This window comes from Protopterus annectens, chromosome 17.part0, assembly GCF_019279795.1.
Source record: "Protopterus annectens isolate FY-2018-M chromosome 17.part0, PAN1.0, whole genome shotgun sequence".
NCBI lineage: Eukaryota > Metazoa > Chordata > Ceratodontiformes > Protopteridae > Protopterus > Protopterus annectens.
The window spans coordinates 604,668,693-604,688,766 of NC_056751.1; the positions used below are offsets into that span (position 1 = coordinate 604,668,693).

At 40.8% G+C, this 20,074-nt stretch overlaps 1 protein-coding gene across 1 annotated transcript in view; it reads right to left on the reverse strand.

Moving 5' to 3' along the window:
* Positions 1-16,463: 16,463 nt before the first annotated feature.
* Positions 16,464-20,074, reverse strand: part of KMT5C (lysine methyltransferase 5C) — a 955,038-nt gene continuing 951,427 nt past the window's right edge. The window contains exon 10 of the mRNA XM_044059587.1: positions 16,464-19,765. Coding sequence (XP_043915522.1) covers positions 18,066-19,765 — 1,700 coding nt within the window. The 3' untranslated portion in view covers positions 16,464-18,065. The remainder of the gene's footprint in view (positions 19,766-20,074) is intronic.

The following is a 20,074-nucleotide window of genomic DNA, read 5'->3' on the forward strand; positions in this document are numbered from 1 at the left end:
CCCTCCTCAGCCTACTATGTAGGTTGATTCTGTTTTGCTATCCAGCCAAGGTAACCTTACTTGGGTCCCTTCCTATGTCAGGTTCTCCCTTGAATACCTTCTATCTGCTTAGGGCTCCTCCTAGTTGAGGGCAAGAAAACACTGGCATCATTACGCAGGCTGGCTATCTTTAGACTTGAACGTACTAACATTAGTCACGGCATCTGCCAGCCTGGGAGCCGGGATGAAATTTTTCTGGTAGTCGAGGTGGCAGAGGGCTTTCACAGCAGAGAATCCCAGTATTCAGGACTGCAACAGTGAAACATGAAGAACATACACCACGTCCCTATGAAAAAATAAAAAAGGAGGGACAATTAGTTCAGACACTCTTAGCTGAGTAAGGACCAAAAAAATACAGTCTTCCATGTACAATCTTGTAATGAAACTGAAACTGCATGCTCTGATATGAAGGATGCCTTTAAGAAACTAACTGACCTCAAACTTAGAGGCCAGAGGAGGAGTTAATGGCAGACAACTAGAAATAACTGAAAGGTGAGCTTTAATAGAAGAATATGCTAACCCAGCATGGAGCAATTCACACAAATAAGAGAGAACCAGAGAGTTTTCCACAGAATTGCTTCTGGTGACTAGCAAGGCACCAAATAGAAAACCTCTTCCATTTGGACATATAGGATTTCCTGGCCTCCTGCAGAACCCTATGCACGTCCTCAGGAAAAAAAAAAAAAAAAAAAAAGGTGCCTAAAAGGGATCAAAACCCTATCACCCATAGTGCCAGTTGGAGAGTGGACAAGGGAGAATGGATGAGAGATCCCTTGCATTGTGGGAGTAGGTCCACTCTGTGAGGCAACTTGTGGTGACTGCCCTTGGCTAGGTGCAGCAAAAGAGGGAACCAATACTGCCTGGGCCAAAAGGGAGTCACCAAGATTTTGGGTAAGTCCTGCTGTATCTTGAGCAGGACCCTCAGAATCAGTGGTAGGGGAGGGAAGGACTAAAGAAACGTCCCTTAAAAAAAAAGACAGTTAATCCAGCTTCCAAGCCAGAGGAATTGAGACTATGGTGCAAAACAGAGGAACTTGTCTGTTCAAAGATGAGGCATAATGATCTACCGGAGGTTACCCAACTGATGGGCAATGTCCAGAAACACACCGCTGAGAAGCATCCACTCATGAGTCTGTGTTTTGGTCCTGCTCAAAGAGCCTGCCACCACATTTTGCTCTGAAGGAATATATACATCCTGAAGATTCACTTGATACTGGACAGGTAGATCCCAAACTTGAACAGCTATCCTGCAAAGAAGGTAGGACTATGTCTCACCCCCCCCCCCCCCCCACTTGTTGATGTACTACATCACTGTGGTATTGTCTATAAAGATTTTTAGAGGGCCTGGAAGAAAAAAAGGAATGAAAGTTCTGAAGGGCGAAAAGGAGAGTTCTCATCTCTTTGATACTGATGTGGTCTGACCTCTGATGATGGGGCCAGAGACCAAGGACCTTGAGGGAGTTGCAAGATGCTCCCCACCCAGTGTATGAGGCATCCAAGAAAAGTTCCTGAGAGGGGTCTGGGTGCTGAAAAGGAAGTCCTGGGTTGAGAGACAGCTAATGAATCCACCACTTGAAGCTCGAGCTTGAGGCATGGAAGAAGAGAGACTAAAAAATTTAGACGAAAATAGTGTTGCAGCCATGCTGACTTTAGGAACCACTGTAGCTTTCCCATATGAAACCTGGTTAGAGGTAGCAGAGGAATGGTGGAAGCCATGAATCCTAGTGCCCTTATAAACTCTCTGGTTGTAACTGAAACCCAAAGAAGGGACTGAAAAAAGGTGAGTAGAGAAAGAGCCTTGGTAGGAGGCAGGGAAGCCAGCATAGGGATCGTCTAGAGTCTACAACAGAGAAACACATGATCCTGACAAGGAACCAGGAGTGATTCCTGGAGGTTTACTGTAAATCCCAGGCTTTGTAAAAGACAAACCATATAGTGAAGGTGTGGATGCAAGGACTTGGGGGAGGTAGCCTGAGCGAGTAGGTCCGTCCAGATAAAGAAAGATCTGAACCCCTCGCATCCAGCACAAAAAGAAAAAAATATTCATAGCAGCAAGGCATTTAGTGAAAACCCTTGAGCAGTAGAAAGGCCAAAGGGCAAAGCAGAGAACTGAAAATGCATGGAAGAAACAGAAATGCAACAACATTCTGAAAAGGGGATGGATTGGGATGTGAAGATAAGCATCCTTGAGATCCAGTGAGACCAGTAAAGCCTAGGGAAGAAGAGGAGGAAACAGAGTCAGAAAGGTTAACATCCAAAAGGAAGAGATCTTCAGAAAGGTGTTGAGCTGAGAGGGGTACATAATAGGTTTACAGGTGCTTTCCTTCCTGAGAACCAGAAACATTCTGGAAAAAATCTCCTTCCCCTCCTGAGAAGTTCCTCTTTTTTTGCACCAAAGTCCCAAGTCCTGTAGTAGTTCTGGGAAGAAAGAAAGTTGTTCTTCAGGAGGTTGAGGGTTACCCAGAATAGGAAGAAGGGATTTCCATACCATGAAGTAACCCTGAGCAGCCTGCAGAACGTACACAGCTTCATCAAACATCCCTTTTGACAACGGCAGAAAACAGCGGAATAAAAGTGTGAAACTGGGTGTTTAGAGATGTGCATGAGTCAACAGAATCCAAAAACTGGGGAAGCTTTCAGAGAAGATGAATACTGTCAGAAGCACTGAAATGCAGTATAGATTAGGGCAAAGGCAGACAGCAGAAGCAGATGTACTGATTTCTGTTGTGTTCTGGTAATGACTTAGCACTAATAAAGAAAACGTTTAACGGAGGCCACTTGGCCACAAAAGAGATAAGAGAAGTCATGGTTTCTACAAAAACACAGGGGCTCAAGCTAGACAAATGAATACTATTTTAAAAATTATGCTTTTCTCTGAATTTGCCAAAGGAAAGGCAGCTACTTTTTCTACTGTACATAAACCATTATGCAATATATCTCTGTTGCACTTCAGTATAATTAGTACACATTTTTAACATTAAGCTCCTGACCTACTCCTAGCTCCCCATTGATACATTTCAGATAAAACCTTTCAAAAAGAACTGGCTATCACACTGCCATATAGCTCAGACACACATGATTTCAATTAATGATGACGAACAGAACCCAAAAGTCTTGAGTGATCCTTAACCAATTGGGAAGGGACAGGGAAAGATGAAGAGATAAGGGAAACTGGCTCAGGAAAGGGTAAGCAAACAGATAGAGCCTGTCTTGTCTTGAAAAGGAAATTTATGAGAAGTGGGAGTCTGAGTAGACTTTGCAGAAGGAACCCATCTACAACACTTCTTACTTTTGGGAGAACGGCAAAACTGTATGTGAACAAAAGAAGAGTTTAGACAAACAATTCCTCTGGAATTTAGGAATAGGAGAAATAAATATCTGTTTCAATTCCTACAAAGCCTTACCTTTATCTTGCACAGACTTAAAAAGCTCAGCAGTCACAGAACCAAACAGGTTCTTATTATCAAGAGGAGCCTTAATATCATCAAGCAAAGGATGGAGACGAACCCAAGAGTAGAAGAGGCATCAGTCGCATCAAATCTACATTTAATAGACTGGTGGGCTACTTGAGAAGTACAGCCCAAAAGGAGAGGGGCTGTGGCCTTCCCCTCAGAATCAGGAAGGTCTGAGATAGACTGGGAAACCCGAGAAAGAAAGGCTAAAACATACCTGGCCATATGAGTCTGGTAATTAATAGCCCAAAAAAAGGCCAAAGTGGCAGCAGTATATACCTTCTCGACCCACCGTGCCACAGCTCTACTGTCCTTGTCACAAGGAAGAAGTTTAGTAGCAGGCAAAAGCTTAGAGGGTGTGTCAGAAGAGACAGACACTACAGAAGGGTCAGCAGAAGGACATTTGTGGAGAAACGTACACTCATCAGGCACCTTGTAAAATCTTTCAGGTTTCTTAGGGAGCTGGAGGGTGAGAATCTCAGGCTACAGAAACTACTGAAAAGGTAACTAAAAGGGCAGCTAAGACTGGAGGGAAAGCAGAGGGCTTAGGGGACTCCATCTGGAGGAGCTCAGAATGGCACTTTTGAATATCAGAAACATTAGAACAGTCTCATTTAGAAAAAATTCCATCATACAAGAAACAGTATCCACAAAGGAGAGTTCTTCAAAGAGAGAGTCTGAGCTAATACAGTCTTCCTCCTCAGAGCCATAAATCCAATGAAGAAGGAATCTGAGAGGAATACCCCACAATTCAGAGGAGTCCTGCTCTCTGGGTTTCTTGAGTGGGAGTAGAAGACCAATGGGGAGCAGGTACAGAGACTCCTTGGTGAGGCTTCAAGGCCATCAGTGCATTAAATAACCCCTGGGAAAAATCCTACCATTCATGCTGGGGATATTTAGAAGCAGGGGAAACATGCTTTTTTTTTTTTCTTTTCAGGGATGTGTGCCCTGAACACCATAGGAGGTTCAGATCCCTGCCTACATACAACTAATGTAGTAGGAATCTCCTTCCAAACAACTATCTGCAGACTCCTCCTTGGTCCTTATGAAATGATCAGCAGAAGTTCCCCCTCATCATCCGGAACGGATGTCTGCAGACCCTCTGAAGACGTGCAAGAATTTGGATCCATGTCTGCCTCTGATATGGTTGTGGCAGAGGAATCCAATGTTACAAGTAGGCAATCCTCTGGGGTTTCACCTTCCTCGAGAGAAATGTCCAGACAGCAGCTAAATCAGACCTGACTCTTCTGGCCTTTTTCTTGATGGGTGGCTGACCTTCTGGTTGGGAAGATTCTGCCATAGCACCCTACACCAATAATTTAAGACTCTGGCTCTGCACGTAAATGGACAAGAAGGAGAAACAACTACGTAGGATCTTAAGGACAAACGCCTGGCAAATAGAACACTTTGTATGGTAGTGAGAAGCACCCAAACAGGAGACACACTGCTCTTAATAATTCTTATGGAGAATCTACCTCCCACAATACCTGTCATCAAGAAAGGGAAAATGTCAAACTCACAAAACTAAAAACAGAAGAAAATATAAGAAGAAACCCCAATGGGGCACTTATCTGCATCACGGCTCAGTAACCAGCACAGAAGGAGAAGCGTTCAGACTGATTATCAGTCATGGCGTTCGGACTGACTGCAAAGATGTTCTGAGGTATGTACATCCGTACCTCACACCTCACCTCTATGTCCTACACCTTAATGGGGAGCATACTTGTGACATATGACATCTATAAAATACCACGGCTTTGGTATACTGGCCGGACATTCAGGTATCCTTGGCAGGGAATCCCTTTAGGAAAAAATAGTACAACAGTGATATGGAAGGACATTGTTCGCTTATACACGCGTACATTTTTTTACACCAGAAAAAAGCATTTGCTCATATAAGTGTTTGCTCTCTCAAATGGTAACCATATACATACATATGGGACTACTTACCTTGGTCGACACAACAAAATGTTGATCAATACCCCCACACCTCTACAAATTACAAATACTAACTCCAAGATCACACAGTCCCCAGAGAAAGGGAATATTCCCCCACCAGGGGACTGTCAATCTAGCACACCCCGTCAACTATCTGCATATGCCGACAGACTGTCATCGATCAAGCAGCTGTCGACATTTTGCTGTGTCGACCAAATATATATAAGGAACAGCATCTTTTGTTTAATTGGTGGATTTTTTTTTTTTATGTTAAAAATGTTGGTGCTACAGTTGGTTGAATTATGTTATAGTCGATTTGCTAAAGACTGGTGAAAATATAATTTAATGCATTTGCCTTTCTTTGCAGATGTGCAACAATACAGCTAGTATATGTAAGTTCGGTGCTGAGGGAGCCAGACCCCCCCACCCCCAAACACACACTTTAAAGCAGATTTTTAAGATTGTGGTTTTAATTTATTTTGTATTTTTAAATTAGGCACATTTATGATCACAAACATAAAAGTACTGTTCACATTTGCAATAATTTGGTTTAGATTTTTTTTTTGTTATTGATCGTTATAACCGTACAATATTTTTTTGCAACTGTACCTGCGATGAATATTAATATATTTTCATATGATAATACTAATAGTCTGACTTACCAGAAAATCCATCTGTAGCTATAGAATGGAAATAATTTTTAGGTACAGAAGATAGGAAGGTTAAAAAGCAGCCACTAAGGAAGGCTTTATCCCAGATAACTTGGTAAGACATCTAGATCTCAATTACACATTGCACTATAAGCCTTCAGCACCGGATAACTGTCGATAAGAATCCCAAGCACTGAAAAGTAAATCTTTCAGGTAGAATCACAGGAAGCCTAAATGCAAGGTCTCAATGGCCTAGTCCTGAAACATCCATGTGCAAATGAGGTTTGACTCAAGGAATCATGGTCCAGGCAATACTGCTTGATAAAGGTGTAAACTAATGACCAAGTGGGTCATGTCAGAAATGTGTGTGCAGTGACAATATTTTGGAAACAAGTAGCATACTTCTAGTGGAATGGCCTTTGGCAGTTGCACTCTGCAATAAGTGCCCATGTCAGAATATGATGCAATTAACAAGCCACATAAAGGTTTTTCTTAGCCATTTTATATGGGTCCATCTTCCTAATCTCATTTACCCTCTTCATGTAAAACATGAGTGCCTGCATGTCCAGGGTATAAAGGATAATATCCTACTCCAGATTCTGTCTGTGAAAAAAGTGGGATGAACTGACTGGTTCAGAGATCATTTCTCCCCCCCCCCCCCCCCACCTTTCTAAAGGACTAGAGGGTTAATCCTAAGGGACACATTATGAAAGATCACATAAGGCTCCCTAAAGATAAAGACCTGAAGTTTGAATATCTTATGAGCAGAAATGGAGGCATCAAAAACAGCACCCTCCAAAAACTGAAGTTCAGAGTGATTGAACCAGCTGTTTTGGACAGAACCAAGTAACTGTTAATCCCGAAGTTCAAGTTCCAAAGAGGAAAGGATTCTTCAGATAAAGAAAGATGCAGTGCTCCTTTGAGTAACTGCTCAGCAAGCTGCTGCTGGGCCACAGTTCCAATCATACAAAGTAAGGTCATGCAGAGATATTTGAAATGTACATCCTGCCACTGGAATGGCTGAGAGCCACAGAACATATGTGTATAATGTAACACGATATGACCATCTTCACACACTTACCAAGTGGGATGGCATGAGAGCTCTCTCTACCTAGATAAATTCTCAGAATAAATCTGAGTGAAAGGCTTCATTGCAGCCTTCATCACATCAGTGAATCTAACTAGAACTGGCGGGAAATAAATTTCTGAGACAGCAGCCATGCCAGGAACTGCAGAAAGCAGTTATTCCAAATAATGAAACCTTCTTGTTTGCAATGGGGCACTTTGCCTTTTTTTTTTTTTTTTTTTGCAATGGTAGGCACTGGAAGCATGAATTTTAGTCTTTTTCTATGAATTATGAGATAAAGCATGGATCCAAAGTGATAGTCAAGGGTGAGCTGGAGATGTTTAAGTTCTGCAAGTCTATCTCACAGGTGTACTTGTTAAAAGAATGTGAACAATAACATCTTATTTGCAATCCACTCATACTTTCAGGTCGCTTTCGTCCATGTCTGGGACTAAAAGACCATCCTGCTGGTCCTTGTAATGTGTCATTTCAAATGTTTCCATCTTCAGACAGTAGAGATAGTCATAAAAATGTATTATTGTTATTGTGTTAGTGGATCATTCAGGACACCATCCTTAATGAGCCAATGTTGTTGTTTCTTCGGCTTTTCCCGGTTAGGGGTTGCCACAGCAAAACTCCGGTCCGCTAATGATTGGCAGTAGATTTTTCACGGTGCCGAGGTGCCAGCTCAACGCCCAACCTTCAATGAAGGCATGCCCATTCATGCATGTTTTTTGAATGCCACTCGACAGCGGGGAGGACATGCAGACTCCACACAGAAGATGCTCCAGCCGAGAATCGAATGGGAGAACTCTTGCTGTGAGGCGACAATGCTACCGCTGCACCACCACGACTTTATCCTTAATGAGCCAATGATGTTTCTTTTTCCACCAATCATATTATGGTACTTTTTTTCTGAAGCTGCCACAAAGGGAGTATGTGCCTGTTTCCTGCACAGATTCTGACATCATGCTATGACTATATAAGAACAACTATCCCAAATTTACCAGTATGCTGTGATCTCTAGCAAGAAAGAAACCCCTGCAAATTAAGAAATAACAATGAAGATTTGACACCTACACAGCTGTCAAGTAATGCAGACATATAAACACTTATATATACACTTGACCAAAATACAGGGAACTTCAACAGCTGAGGCCAGAAGGAGGGGCTGTCTATGTACTGACAGTGGTAGAAGTTATTTGGGACCAATCAAGAAAGAATGATCCCCTTGTAGATTAAGAAAGGAAGCATTTCTTATCCATCATGGTCTCTCCTTGCCTGATCAATAACTTGAATCCTAAGCAGTAAACTAGTGAGATGGTAGAAGCCACGCCGGCCAGTCCAAGAACCAAAGTTCAGAAGGCTAATTTCTGCTGCATTGAGTTAAAAAAATAGTAAATAAATAGCCAATTCATTAGGTCAAAGTCCAGAAATTAAAACAAATATTATCAAGGATGATCAAGGGACAGAGATGCAAATGTACTGCAGTGGCCTTCGACTGCAGCATTTCCAGACTGAAAGTTAGCTGCCTAAGAACAGAAGGAGGTACAACTGGCAGTCCATTTGGAAAAGGTTTGTTTGGCAAATGAGAGCGTTTCTCTTACCAGACAAATTTAAAAAGCTCTTTGGATTTCATAATCTCAGATGCCCTTTACCATTAATATTTATGCTGGCCATGTATAGCCAGAAGGTGAAGGTCTTTTTTGTTAATAGGTTCTGACCTAACAAAGATGAACAGACTGATTCAGGGACTCTTTGGAAACTACCACAAGAAGGAAACATAGGCTGGACCTAAGGAACATCTAATTCCTGTGAAAGGCCAAACAGTTTCCTATGTATGAGGGCCTACAGATCTGAAATACTGCAAGAAGTGATGACCATCAAGAAAAACATTTTCCAAGAAGTGAATTTTAATGGCACCAAACTAGTGTGTGTCTGAATGGGAGAGGGACAAACCTGTCAGTCATGAAGATCAGATTCCAAGGAAGGTAAAAACTTAACAAGCTGGTGCAGGGCCACAATACAGTTACGAACAGCAGAAATTGCTGACACAACCTGACAATGGAATGACAGGCACAAAGCCATACACATGGTTGACATACACCAGTATGACCTGCAGGCTACCCAACTATGTCAGTGTTGGGTACCACCACACCCAAATGGGGAATCTTTTCCACTTATTACAGTACGTCTGATTGAGGCTACTAGAAAACCATGTACCAATCACTTATGAAACTCCAACCAGAATATCCAGTGAAATTACAGAATCTAGCACAGCAGCTAGGTCCTGAATTGGAACTGGTTGTTCCTTTAACCAAGTGAGAATCTCTTACTAGTACCGAGCATTTCCTGTACCAGCAGCAACCTGACAGTCTAAAACCATAAATTTCTCAGCCACAAAAGGACAATGAGAATTAGTTTTGCTCCTTCTTCCTTGAATTTTTCCACTGTCGTATAGGCCAAGTGGAAAGGCATGCAGGAATTGTCCTGCCAAATGATGAAAAATGCTTCCACCTTGAACTATCCCTTGCCCTGCTACACTCAATAAAAAAGTGTGTGTTCAGGAGTATCAAGAGTACATTTGTGTACACTTACCATAAATGTAAATGCTTGAGTGTATTCACTGTTGCAGTCCTAACTTGTGGGATTTTCTACCGTGAAATCCTTGGTCAGTACAACTACCAGAGAAAACAATCTCCCTCCACCATGGGCCAGAGGATGTCCTGACTGACATCAGTATGTTTGGCTATGTAGGGAGCCTGAAGCAGTGATACAGTGCTTCAGCTGATCCGCACCAGAGAGAATTTGTCTGAAAACTAAGTATTCTATTGGTGAACTCTCTTTTTCTTGATTTAACTCATGCTAGATAAGGTTAACGATTGTCTCCATCATGGTAAGCAGATTCCACACCGAGATTTCCATTCACATTATGTTAACTGTTTAGGCCCAGATCACAACATACCTAACTCCCGTTTTTGTGCCCATTTCAACTCTAGGACTATTAAGCGTAGGGCTGAGACCTCAGCTGGGCACCTTAGTCTCGCATCTAGTTCTCAATGTCAAATGACATACGCTGGTCATTCCGAGGTTGAGCTCCCTAAGTGCAAGCGGGATAAAGAAGAGAGACCGAAACTTAGGGCCTCGAACAACAATCCTTCTCCGTCAGCCAGTTGTCCAAGGCTCATGATCGCTGAAGAAGGTGAGGTACTTTCGCAGCCCCCTTCTGCAGGTGAGGTTGTGATGCAGGCCTCTATTGAGACCTATTTGGCACAGGCTTCTGGCACATTTACTTCAGCTGGCATATAAATTGTTTTTGAGAGCGATGCTTTTGTATATGGCCCACTGCCAGATGAGTATTACATCTACATTCAGGTGGTATGATGATGCACACCTTTCTTGTTTACGTAAAATAAACGGATTTAGTAATCAGACTGAATTAGTAAGCACCAGAGATACGGCTGCTCAAATCTCTAGGTAGCTGATGTGGAGCCCTGCTCCATGAGGGACCATGTATCCTAAACTATGGTAGTGCCAAGTTGTGCTATCCACACTAACAATGAATCATCCAATGTAGAACTTGTGAAAGAATCAGTTTTAGAAATGTTCACTATTCCAGGGCTAAGTGACATGATTCTGATACCAGGAAAATACTATACCTGCATACTCAGACATATAAACAGAAAGATCACAGTGGCATCAATCCCACAAGCTACAAAAGGAAAAGATTTGCTCATTGACCATGGGTGACAGCCTCAAAAAAGCTAACGTAAGAATATAAACCTCTACATGCATACAGGTGATACTATAAGAAAGGATCAGAGAAGATTTCTCACTATTTATTACACATCCCAGGACTGCAATATAGGTGTGTCCGCTCCAAAGACCCTAGCAGCAGTTTTTAGATGAAGCAACCAAAAAAAGTCATTAAAGTATGGGAACATTAGGAGATACCTCTCTTGATAAATGCACTGGGTGTTAAAGAAAGCCTAAATGGCAAGATTTATACTAGAAGTTACACCCACAAAAAGCAAATCAGAGAAATATCTTTTGGGGAATCAAAACAGTGATGTGCCAGAAGGAGTTTATCACACCTAGAGACATCATGCAGATGCCCCTGTGAAAGTAGTGTATGATCCCCTGTGGTGACTTAAGTCTAAAGTAAGGTACAATATTGGGTGGAAATCATCCATCCCCTTTAGATACAGAGAGAGGCAGGAATAGCAACCTCATCCTTGTTCTAAGGTTAGGAGAGACTCTATAGCTTATTTCAGAAGTACAGTCTGAGCATGTCCCAAGAGTTCTACTGACATGGTCTGGTCACTAAATAGAAATTTCCTGGGATACAACCTAAGAGTTCTAAGGTATGACCTATCACTACCAAGTCCATAAACCAACAAACTTTGCTGATAGTACTTCATGGTTAGGTACATTAAGAGAAATGCCCCCCCCCCCCCACGGGCAGCCCTTGACCATAGTTAGAACTGCTGCAGCAGGGGTTGGGGGATCTGTCCTCTTTGGAAACTTAAACATCAAAGAATGAGGCAAGAATATATGAAGTTTTCACTGTCTCATTCTTTCTGAGAAAATATTTTGCCCTCTTCTGGGGGGCAGGCTGCACATGAAACAGCTACAGGAACAGGACTGACCAAGAAGAATATAAAGGTTCTCCACAGTGGTGAAGGCCCACTTTCTTACTCAAGGGGTAACAAGTCTTGAGAGGCATGTCCAAAGAGAACTTCCAAAGAAATGGGTATTCGGAATTCTGTTTCTGGGCTTCACCTTTAGGAAGACCAGTCTCAGCCTCACCATTCTGCACACACACACACTTCTAAGCCAATGGCCCCCATCGGTGCAGAAGCACAATCAAAACTACTGAGGGTCATATGGATATCCACACAAAGTCAGAGGCAGAGACTTCATCTGCTTCTTTCTGATGCCAGATTGAGGGAATGTTGCAAACTTTTTTTTATGGTCAGGTTCCGTACATTGCCCTGGAATTTGGATAGCAGTGATGAGTATTTAAGGGCTCTAACCCTCAATGTGGCAGTGAAGTATTTATTTTTTGCTATAACTACTCACAGCATCTGAGATTTCTATGATGGGTCACATGGCAAAATGTTGTGGCCTCTGCAGTCTATGTTGGACTGAACAGATCACACACATTATCAGCTCTTGGGTGGCTGCTTGGTTAATGATTCACTTCACAAAGGGGCTTATAAAGATAGTCTGTCTTTTTGGTTACTGCAGAAGCAAAGTTTTGGTACTTCTACTTCAAAGTAATGACATTCTTAATGTGGGGGGGGGATTACCCAGAGCTGCTCCTTCCCCAAACATTCAACAACCATAGGACATTCCCACAGAGAACCTCATCAGCTTAACAGTATCTCCAAAACAGGATTGTCCTTTTAGAGTTGCAAAAACTAGATTCTTCTCTCAGTTGTACATATCCCAGATACAATGGACTTTGGGTACTTAAGTCTTCACAGCAGCCTGAGTTGAGGGAGGTCACCTGCCCCCATCTAACTCCAGGAGCAAAGTCTTGCATGGGAGGAGGTAATGTGCACCACTTAACACGCTTCATGTGTCAGGCATTATTGAGATCACCCAAGAGTGCACCTGTTGGGTAGGCAAGAGAGTTCTACTCAAACCCAGGTCCAGCATCAGGCCACATTCCTTAAAAGTGCAGTCCTGCACCCACACTTTAGGGCCCCACCAAACAAATGACTGATGTTTAGGTCATGAACCACCTTTGTCTCTCCAGAACACAGTAGATTCCCTCAACCTGGGATGACTCCTGGAAGGACATTCCTCAGACTTGAGTACTTCAAACTTGAAACCAACTGACATTAAACACTACTATATAAGGAAGCAGATTAGTCAACAATGAGGTCTTGCTTACTGAAAAGGGTTAGGCGACACCTATATCACTGAAATAATCTCCCAAGGGAAGTTGGGGTATACCTCTTCTAGGTCACTTGCCATTTTCTGAACTAGAGGATAAGTAAGGACTTTAGTCCTTGCTGGTCAAGGATCAGCTAAACATAGGTGGACTTCAAAGACATTTTAACAGTGGACTTCACGCCAATCGAGTTAGCTGCATCCCAGCATCAGTCCTGCTATCAGTACTCCAGCTGAGACCCAAGACTACGCATGGGACCCTCCTACTTATCACTGCATAAACAGCTTTCAAGATCCATCATGCTAGTAGTGAGATGGGCCAAAAGTTTGGCATGGCTGAACTGCTGACACTTTGTGTTTTATGATGCTTTCCTCCTTGAAACAATAGAAAGTAATGCCAGTGAAGGTCTAATGATTTGATGACCTCATAAGAACTTCAGAGATTTGTTTCTAGAAAGGACTGAACCAATGAAGTTTCATCAAGGTGTATTAAGATGTGATCTCTGCCAGTTGCACAAAAAACTGGCAAGCTAGACACAGTTAAGGAGATGCCACTTGACATCATGTTAGCCACTTACCCATACGGGTGGGAACATCTAAGAAAAATGTGTTGAAATGCAACAGTGGAGAGAGTGAACATAACTGCTGACTAAATCAAACAGAATCCTTGATACTAGATCTCAAGTTTCTCCCATCTTCACTTACAGATGAGTGATCAAGTGACCAGAATAATGTCACTTATTGCAATGCTTATAATACTAATGCAGAAGAGCTCTCACTTCCCAATTCACTGAAATGCAGAAATTCATCAAAAGAAAATTCTGCAATTGTTTTTCATTGTACATGCTTGCTACACTATTTTAAAAGGTTGCGTTACACAAATTTAATGTAACTTTCTGGTACTGATTACTTGCATCTGTGCTTCTAATAAACAATTACATTCTTTATCTTGCAAACAAAGCAAATAAATCAGTGGAGTGTTCATATAAACTACCCTACTACATTATGAAAGACAGCAGCAAAGAATCTATGTTGCTGGCTCAGCAAGACATGAAGATGATCGGACAGGTATAATAGGGTGTGTGGGGGGGCTACATCTTTATTAGTGAATGAAGAAATTACAACATTGTAAGCAATATGCTGGAGATAATAAAATAACCCAATTATTTAGAGACACATAAATGTGATAAGTACGACTATGCACAGAAGTGATACTTGTCATCCTGCTCTTTTAAAACCACACAGAAAGTCTTTATATATATATATATATATATATATATATATATATATATATGACCAGAAGGACAAAAAGCCATTTGAGATATAGTTTTTCCAGAGGGTATAAACCAGATGATTAAAGAAATAAAGTGGCCTGCACATCCCAAAAACATGCTTTAAAACTTAGAACTTTAACAAGACTGCAACTGAAAGATAGAATGGCCACTCATGGGGGGATGTGGTCAGAAGGGAAAGAACAGGACACACCTCAACCTATGAAGGTGTTACTAGGACACTATGCTTCTTCAGGTTTGTCTCAGCTTGAAGTTGCAATGATAAATGGATGGTGACAGGGATGTCTCATGTCACCTCAGAAATGGTGCAGAGGAGGGGTTGTGCCAAAAAAAATAGAAAGTGCCAATACCATGAAAAAGACTTTAAAGAAAAAGAAAAGCAGAGACAAACATGTTAAGTTGCATCATACACAACAATGAAGTAAATGATACATTTCCTGGATTAAACTGAGTTACAAGCTACATCAACAAGGTGAACGTCACCACCACAATCTCTTATGGTACTAGGGATGACAAAACATAAGGTAGCACCTGAAGGAAAAAACAGTACTTGAGCAGGAAAGTTTTGGAAAAAATAAGCATGTGGATTGGGACCCAAGTGATATTTCTGCAGGAGAATGCAGTCATCAATGAGCCACAAAGTTCACCCTCAACACTCAAATCAAACCAAAGATTCCCAATAGCTCTGGACATACAGACTTCTCAGAGAATAACCTGGTGGTGATAAGGTCCTTAGAACTCCAAAACGAAGTTGGAAAAGTTATGTGAAAGGATCAGTTATGATGTGAAGAAGGGTAAGACATGCAAGCTACAAATACCTTCAACTAGATGAGGACCATGACTTGGAGAAGGGAAAAGTAGAAGAAGACATCTAACAGAGATAGACCTTCTTCCTTAATAAATGTAAAAACTTTACTGCTCATCAGAAACTGAGGATGGGATAATATTACTGTGTTTATCATAGGGTGGCTTTCTCACTTTCTAAACATGACATCACCCACAGCAAAACTACTTTCCACAGAGGAAGGCATATGAGACTACGCACACCCAAACACAACCATTTTATGACATTCTACCATCACTTTCAGCAATAAAGTGAGATGAAGATCTATGAAGATCAGCCCAAATGTTGCAAAATGATTTTGACTTTTCTTGACAAGTAGTAGCCACATAAAGAACACCACCAATAAGATCAGCAAAAACTGTAACGATGAGAGGTTAAGTGCTCCACTTTACAAGGAAGACAGTTTCTAACAAGTGGCGACCGTCATTAACTTAAGTGCTCTGCTCTTCAGTAAAGTCACACACAGTTTGTAACAAATGGCTACTACAACCACTTATAATAACCCCTCAATGTCTGGACAAAGAAAGAATGAAAAGTGCTATCATATCATTGTCCAAATACTGAAGTGCAAGTTTCATTTTTCACTGAAGATGTGGCTCCTATAGAGTCTTTGTCTCTCCAAACCAGTGCCATTATTAAAAATATTGGGCCAGATTCATTAACACCTACTCTAAGTGTGCATGATCTGTATTCAAGAACATCCCTACCACATTTTTTGTGCTGTCTATTCTCAAAGATTACACTAAGTGCACAAGTAGTCTACACACTTTGGTAACCTTTATCAACCCCCCCCTCCCCATATTTAAGGCTGCATGAAAATCAGTAGGAAAACTAAAATTAGGAAGTGGAAGGTGTGAGTCACGTTTGTGTTGTTTGTTCACTCCGAATGGTGTACACTTACTGCAGGTATTAATGAATCCCAGGGATTATCTTAAAAAACTCTTTGAAATGAAACTAGTAAAAAGGGAAGGATAAAAATCTATGTTATGGGGCAAATATGCTGGGCTGGTAATCAGTCAGCAATAACCAGTATAATCTAAAACTTTTCGTGTTACCATTCAAAAATGAAACTATGCCATTGTTTGTATGTCCCTATCAGTAGGACAGTCCCTAATGACATCAACTAAAGTAAAACAGAGTTAAGTGCATAAAGCTTAACACTATACAAAGTTCCAAAAATGAACAGATGATCATCACACTGATATAGTATATGTTGGAACACAGCAATCTTGGCATAGGCATCAGTCATAGTCACCAAATAAAGCTCTTAGGCCAAATCTACCTCTGCTCAAGACTTTAATTTGCTGTCAAAGTACTGCAACCGTTTTTCTTTTTTTTAAAGCAGGCTTGCATTCTTCACTGCTCAGCAGTGCATCTGGAAATGACCACAGTACTATGGAATCTCTAGAAAGAAATTTACTCTGTCACTCAATATTTATCTCTATCACTGTCAAGTAATGTACAGTTATTTTAATACTATGAATCAGAAAAAAAAAGTTGCAGTTTCAAGTAAACTGAGCAGAATTCTGACTGAGATATAGCTTATACCTTAACTAATGAAGCATTCATGCGCTGTCTACAATGCCCAGTGATCACTTATTCTGTATTACAACATACCAAAAAAGAAGTGCTTACTACTACCCAGAAATGTATGCCATATCTTAACCTCCACATATTAAAAAAAAAAACACTGAAAAGCACCACTGAACTTATCCCTAGGCAAAGACTAAATAGAGAACTGAAAAGATACATAATAAATCCTTATACCTGAAAAACAAGCAGTCAGATGCCATATAGGGATTTACTATCCAAGAATGATTTTTGATGATGAAAAGAATACACCAGATATAGGGCACAGTTACTGTCTTTTAGTAAAGACACCTACTATTCAGTACAAGCAGCTAGCTTTTCTACTCACTGCAATTTATATACCATACTTTGATCACTAAAATGGTGTAAAAGTTACTGTTCATCAAAATATTGTCTGGCATATCAAATGACTTGCCTCATACAATATACAATTGGTCATCTTACAATGTCACCTATCTGCCTGCAGGCACAAGCTACAACCAGTTATTATGCATTGCTATCACTTTGCTTTTTTTTTTTCTTTCTATAAACCTTTTTCCACTACTGACTACAATGGTAAAACTGTGCCAATAAATCTGACATGAACACGTGACCTTCATCAACTACTTGTGAGCGTGCATGCATTAAACAAACACTGAATGGTTTCTCACTGGGTTAAGGAAACCAGTACCATCCCAACAAATTCAAAAAACAAAAAACATTCAGAACAGAATGCAACAATGACATGGGATGCTAACCAAGGGATTATCAAAAATATTAGCTGGCATGCCCTTAGTGGTAACCAATTGAATAAAAATATAATTTATTGTAAAGTTACTCAAAAACTGTTTAAAACTTCTTAATAAAAATATGTAACTGTATACTATAAGTTATTACACAGTGCTTGTCAGCATGAGCAGGCTTCTTGAATTTTGCTGATCATGTGTTACGTGCCAGAAACATTTTAAGCCAGTATGACTTGAGCTCACATGGCAGTTCATATGATTATGTCTACTTATCACAGCCAAAGTTCCTACCGAGGGTACTGCTTTAGCAGTTGCTTTGCACCACATGTCATTTTTTAAATGAGCCTCATGTACTCACCCATCAAATACTAGACTGTACAAACAATGGGGTACTCTTCATTTTTGGTTGAAGGCTGTACCAGCAGTTGCCTAAAGATTCTCTGTTAATGAACACATTTTTTTTTCTAACAAGGTACTGGTTCATACTCTTGACCCATTTCTGGACTGAGTTGCCATTTGCTTTTTAAACAAACTTACAAACACAAGTTAGTGCGAGTACATGTGAAATTCAATACGAATCTTCACTTGAGGCAGATGCAACATCCAGGTCAATAGAACCATGACTCACTACCAATCGCAAGCGTTTTGAAGGAGTGAAAGGACTGAATGCCACAGCTCTTTTCATGCCCCCATCAGAATTCATGGTCTGCTCTTCAAGACCTGTTCCTTCACAGCCTGAAACATCAGAAATATCATGGTCTTGTTCTAGGTGTTCATTGCTCAGGAGCTCTCCAGACAGAACAGCAAGCTGATCCTTTATGCCTTCCTCATTAAATGTACCTAAAGCATTTTCCTGAATGGCGTCTGCAACAGGAGTTTGTTCTTTGATTTCCTTAAGGAGGGAGTCTTTGTTGGTCACTTCAGCTTTTAGTCGCTCTTTTCTTTTTGACATTAAACTGGTAGGGTCCCATACCTTTCCATCACTTTCTGGACATTCAGGCATAAACTCATTTCTGCCACTCTGTTCTACTGTAGAAGACTTCTGCCTTCTCAGTCTTTGAAGTGTCATTTTTGAAACAGCTGCCCTACATTTTGAATTCTGTTCCCCAGGAGCATGCAAGTTTTGTGTTGCAAATTCACTAATTGTCCAGATATCATCATAAGCATCTGGTTCTTTGCCAGTGTTTGTTACTTTCACAGACTTCTCACTAATGTCTGTCTTTATGACAGCAAAATCTTTCTCAACACATTGTGTAACTTCCCCTTCAGATTCACTAGGATCACTCTGCAAACACTTTCTCATTTCAAATTCACGATTTCTTGCATTGATAAAACGAGACTCTGTAGCTCTGTGGATAATGTCCTTACTTAAGTCTACTTTAATATACTTAGTTATTCCATGAACACTACAAAGCTGTTGTTCTAAAGTTTTAGTTGCTGATTTATTTCTCCTGTAGATTCTCTCTGAACACCTCCTCCTGGACACAAGCTGTGAATTACACGGCTTTAGACTAGTGTCTGAAGAAGCTACATTTGAATGCATTTTATTTTTTGCTCTTCTACAAAGGTTTGTCCTCTTGTGTACAGTGAAATTAACATTCAAAACAGAAGGGGCAGTCAAAGTTTTAAGAAAATGTTGATGATCTTCACCGACTTGAGTTACACAGCTCACCAAGTGAACCTGTGAAACCGAAAAGTTAACATTTTGGGTCTGTGACCTGCACTGCATCCTGTTTGTATCTTTGGTAATGGCTGCTACAGCACGAATGGCAGTCTTCTTCAAATAAGAACTGGAAGTTGCTGAATTAGTGGTATTTTTGGTCCTTTTAGCAGTCATGCTAAAATGTGAAAACTTTCTACTAGTCAGGTCTAACCACTCCAGAGAAACTATAGGCTCCTTTCTTATCCAGCAATGCCTAAACGAATTTGGCATTTGGCTTGTTTTTTGCCTTGCTGCCCATTTCAGACCTCTTTTGCAACTGTGAAGACTGATTTGAACTTCCTTTAACTTTATTCCCTCAGGCAGACATGTCTTAATACATGACGCCCAACCATGTCTGTTAGTGCTTCTGGGTGAGAGATGCTGACTATCCTGCTTGTATGAGTGGCACTGACAAGCTGATGAAACTCCAGTTTTCTGGCTTTTAATGTTTTTGTTCAGTCTGACATCTACTGGCAAACGGACCCTGAGTGTATGTGAATTTGTTGACATTCCAGACTTCAGATTTCTTCTACTTTTCAGGCTGAGAGAAAGTCTTTTTCTTGATGCTGTAAAACAAAGCAAAATTGTTGGCATTACAGAATAGCATAATTCACTAAACATATTTTCAGGAAGATACTTTAAGTCCAAGCTATACCCAGAACAGTGTTTTATACTGATGTGTGTATACAAGATACACATACACATGCTCACTCAATTCCTACAACATTAGCAATACTTCAGTCAAATAATCCCAATAACCAAGAATGTATGAGAAAGTACATTTGCATAAGTAAACTTACCATACCAGTAGAGGTTTGAAAGATCACTGCTGCAGTAGCCTTAGCTATATGAATTATATCCTGCCAAGGATAGAA